A 4,989-nucleotide genomic window follows, 5' to 3' on the forward strand; every position below is an offset into this window, starting at 1 on the left:
ATCAATCTGACCATTCCCCCAACCTCCCAAACAATCATATTGACAATTTTGTCTCAATACACATCTGTAATTGCTGCAGTTGTGTGTCTTGAATGACTACATTTGTCTGTCTTGTTTCTATCTGACTTTAAGAGTCTCAAGGGATTTTCTGATATTCAAAAAGCATTTGTTGAGAAGGGGGCAGGAAAACAAGATGACAGATAAAACAATCACACGAAGACAGCCAGATCTGGGTTTGAATCCTGGGTTTGAATCCTGGTTCCCCTTCTTCTGGTTGTATCATCTAAGCCTCAAGATGTCCCTCATCTGTGAAATAAGAACCTCACAGGAGCAGTGTAAAGGTCAGTTAAGATAATGCATAGAAAGTGCTAAAAAAAAAAAAGAAAGTGCTTAGCGGAGCCCTTGTCTTTCAGCAACCTCACAAAAAACATTAGAAACTAGCTTCCAAATAACTTTGTACAATCTCCCTCTTAAATGCAAACAGACAACCAAAGAAAATCTGAGGAAAGCTTCTAATATGATAGACAAGAGGCTAAAAAAGAGAAAAAGAAACTTGAAGGAAACTGAGACAACATCACCAGTATGCGCAGAGATATAAAAGATAGGCTGGGTGTGGTGGCTCACACCTGGAATCCGGCACTTTGGAAGGCTGAGAAAGGAGGATTTCTTGAGCTCAGGAGCTTAAGACCAGCCCAGTTCAAGACCAGCCTGACCAACGTGGTGAAACCTCATCTCTACTAAAAAATACAAAAAAAATTAGCTGGGCGTGGTGGTGCGCGCCTGTAATCCCAGCTACTCAGGAGGCTGAGGCAGGAGAATGGCTTGAACCCAGGAGGCAGTGGCTGCAGTGAGCCGAAATTGTGCCACTGTACTCCAGCCTGGGTGACAGAGCAAGACTGTCTCAAAAAAAAAAAAAAAGAAAAGAAAATGTGATGATAATAATATAGGGCTCAGCTGCTAACATTGTTTACTAAGTCATAACAATGAATTCTGATCTGTGATAGAGCTGACTAGGAAATGGAAGGATGGAAAGACAGAGAAAGGGAAGGTAAGTGTGCTTCTGAGAGAATGTGGTAAAACAGCTAAATCCTCACCTACCATATCAATAAGCTAGTAGATAGAGTCTGTAATGAAAAAGATAAAAGAACAGTTGAAAGAATGTTACTGAACAATACCCACTAGGAAGGCTGTAACAAAAAGACAGACAAAAGCTAGGTGCAGCGGCTCACGCCTATAATCCCATCAACTTGGGAGGTGGAGGTGGGAAGATCACTTGAGGCCAGGAGTTCAAGACCAGCCTGGGCAATACAGTGAGATCCAGTCTCTATAAAAAATAAAATTAGCTGGGCATGATGGTGTGGGCCTTTGTCTCAGCTACTGGGGATGCTGATACTGGGGATCATCTGAGTCCAGGAGTTCAAGGTTACAGTGAGATTGTACTACTGCACTGGCTTGGGCAACAGAGTGAGACCCTGTCTCTAAAAATAGTTTTTTATAAAAACCAGACAGACAATAACAAGTGCTGGTGCTATTCACAACAGCAAAGACATGGTATCAACCCAGCCCATCAGCAGTGGATTGGATACAGAAAATATGTTACACATATACCACGGAATACTACACAGCCATAAAAAAGAATGAAATCATGTCCTCTGCAACAACATGGATGCAGCTGGAAGCCATTATCCTAAGCAAACTAAAGCAGAAACAGAAAACCAAACACCACATGTTCTCACTTACAAGTGGAACTAAACACTGGGTACACATGGAAATAAAGATGGGAACAACAGACCCTGGAGAATATAAGAGGGAGAGTGGAGAGAGGAGGGCAAGGGTTGAAAAACTACGTATTGGGTACTATGCTCATTACGTGGGTGATGAGTTCAATCATACCCCAAACCCCAGCTCACACAATATACCTTTCTTTTTTTTTTTGAGATGGAATTTCGCTCTTGTTGCTCAGGCTGGAGTGCAATGACGAGATCTCAGCTCACTGCAACCTCTGCCTCCCAAGTTCAAGCAATTCTCCTGCCTCAGCCTCCCAAGTAGTTGGGATTACAGGCACACAAAACCATGCCCGGCTAATTTTTGTATTTTTAGTAGAGATGAGGTTTCACCATGTTGGCTAGGCTAGTCTTGAACCCCTGACCTCAGGTGATCCACCTGCCTCGGCCTCCCAAAATGCTGGCTGGGATTACAGGCATGAGCCACAGTGCCTGGCATACCCTTGTAACAAACCTGCACATGTACCCCTTGAATTTAAAATAAAAGTTGAAAAAAATTAAAATAAATAAGAAAAACCCAGAAGCAGTGTAAAAAGCAAAAACAAAAAACTTGCAGTTCAGAGCTGGAGATAATGTCTTTGGGCCAAAAGCCAATCACTTTATGATTATAATGTAGAACAGCTTAAAATGATTTTTCCCCCTAAAGTTGAAATAAAGATGTTAAAAAAATCCACCCCTTAAAATGAAAGGCATTATATAAAATTATATCTAGATCAGTGAGCAAAAAGATTATGTAACTTTGAGAGACTGTAACGTGCAGATTCACCCACAATACATGTCCACTGTCCTCACTGAGTCACTGACAAGTACAGTTCTGTAACCATGCTCATCTGTTACAGGTAAATTCTCCAACTGTCTATTGTCCAATTAGCTTCAAATTCACAATTTAGAACGTGCAACCTCCAGTGATTTTGTCAATTGTTAAGCCATGTCACCCGTACAGATGCCTCCCCTATGGGATAAAGGAGAAGATGACCTAAAATGAACAAATCTCCCTTAAGGGAAAGATTATAAAACTGGGCATAAACTGAGTAAACTCAGGGTCTACTGTCTGTAAGACTAGTTTGTTTTTCTTATAGAAAGGAAGTTTTTTAGTAATTGCAGAGAAGACCGAATTACAGACTCACTTAAAAAAAAACTGGCAGAAATAACTCTGATTCAATTAGCCATTTTGTTTCATTTTTTTTAATTCTTCAAAGACCTCCAAGTGATATCATGAAGCCTCATCTTAATAGCTAACCAAGTTTGCACTGAAAAAAGACAAGCCATTAGAAAACAGCTTGCAAAATTATTTTACAAACTACTGGATTGGCATGTTATTTATCAAACTTATGTGCTTCATCAAAAAGATTCAATGTTCAGATTATTTCTTTGAGATGAGGTCTTGCTACGTTGCACAGGTTGGACCAAAACTCTTGGGCTCAAGCAATTTGCCCGTCTCAGCCTCCCAAGTAGCTGGGACTACAGGTGCACACCACCACACTTGGTTAAATGCTCGGATTTAAGCAAAATTACTCATTGGCTGATACGATGAAGCCAACATAAACAACAATAATGTATCCCAACAGTTATGTAACACATAAGAAAAATGGACTGTAAATTTAGGAGCTAAAGCTGTAAAAAAAAAACCAACAATTGACAATAGCTCTTAAATTCCAATAAACACAACCTGAGCAACTCTTTCAAATAGCAGTGGCCTCTTTTTTAATTTTTCTTCTCTTTCTTCTAGTTCTCGTTGGTATTCTCTCATCCTTTCCTTTTCGCTCTTTCTAAAATTAAATAAAAGCAATGGAATTTTTTAAAAGATCATCTAAGAAATAAGAACTTACATATGTAACATTTAACTTATCAGTCTCTACAAAGTCAATGAAAAAAAAAGAAATAACATTTAGCTTAGCTGACAAATCAGAAATTATGAGCACAGCTCACAGTTTACCTCGATTCCTCTTCTGTACTGGTTAATTCTCATGGAATGCAGAATAAAATCCTAGGTTCTGAGACCACACATATTATGCTCTAGGAATAGTCTGAACACTTTAATTTCTGAAATCCCCAAGGCATACATATATTAAGGGACTTCAAACTGACCTGAAGAGATGAATGAAAGCCCTCTTGTCTCATTTATAAGTGTATAAAACCAAGAACATTTTGGAAGAAATCAGCTATCTTCTCTGTAAGGAATTTCTTCTGAAAACAAGACCTTGCTCTTATTTATTATTTTATTGTTGTTGTTATTTGTTTTTTGTTTTGAGACAGAGTCTCATTCTGTTGTTCAGGCTGGCACAGTGGCACCATCTCAGCTCACTGCAACCTCCACCTCCTGGGTTCATGCAATTCTCATGCCTCAGCCTTCCGAGTAGCTGAGATTACAGGCATGCACCACCATGCCTGGCTAATTTTCTGTATTTTTAGTAGAGACGAGGGTTTCACCATGTTGGCCAGGCAGGTCTCGAACTCCTGACCTCAGGTGATCTGCCTGTCTCGGCCTCTCCAAGTGCTGGGATTACAGGCATGAGCCATCGCGCCCGGCCTATTATTTTTGAGACAGGTTCTTGCTCTGTTGCCCAGGCTGGAGTGCAGTGGTACAATCATGGCTGACTGCAACTTCGACTTCCTGGGTTCAAATGATCCTCCCACCTTAGCCTCTCGAGTAGGTGGGACTACAGGTGCATGCCACCACATCTGGCTAATTTTTTTAAAAGTTTTTGTAGAGATGGGGGTCTTATTATGTTTACCAGGCTGGTCTCAAACTCCTGGGCTCAAGCAATCTTCCTGCCTTGGATTCCCAAGGTGCTGGGATTATAGATGTGAGCCATGGCATCCAGCCTTTGCTGTTATTTTTTCCCCCTAAATAAGATCTCCTACAGGTTAGTGGCAAAGTTAATTCAATGGGAGCAAGTCAAAGGAGAAATAAAGAGCATGGGAACATAACATAAAGAGAAACAGGAACCAAAATATATAAATTTACCATAAATGTTCTCACTGTTTGGGCAAGATCCTATAATAAATTAAACTACACTATTTAATTGGTACCAAGATAATAAAATTAATGGATTGGGGAAAACAATTATATTTCCAAATAAGTAGGCTTAATTATACGCAAGTTGGGGTTATGAAAAAGCTATCGTCCAGGTGCGGTGGCTCACGCCTATAATCCCAGCATTTTGGGAGGCCAAGGTTGGCGGATCACCTGAGGTCAGGAGTT

At 40.3% G+C, this 4,989-nt stretch overlaps 1 protein-coding gene across 1 annotated transcript in view; it reads right to left on the minus strand.

The window, feature by feature from the left end:
• Nucleotides 1–2,790: 2,790 nt before the first annotated feature.
• FAM161A (family with sequence similarity 161, member A) overlaps nucleotides 2,791–4,989 on the minus strand; it is a 19,427-nt gene continuing 17,228 nt past the window's right edge. The window contains exon 4 of the mRNA XM_011941831.1: nucleotides 2,791–3,553. Within this exon, the coding sequence (XP_011797221.1) occupies nucleotides 3,433–3,553 (121 nt within the window). The 3' untranslated portion in view covers nucleotides 2,791–3,432. The remainder of the gene's footprint in view (nucleotides 3,554–4,989) is intronic.

Source organism: Colobus angolensis, unplaced genomic scaffold, assembly GCF_000951035.1.
Source record: "Colobus angolensis palliatus isolate OR3802 unplaced genomic scaffold, Cang.pa_1.0 Scaffold201, whole genome shotgun sequence".
NCBI classification, from domain to species: domain Eukaryota; kingdom Metazoa; phylum Chordata; class Mammalia; order Primates; family Cercopithecidae; genus Colobus; species Colobus angolensis.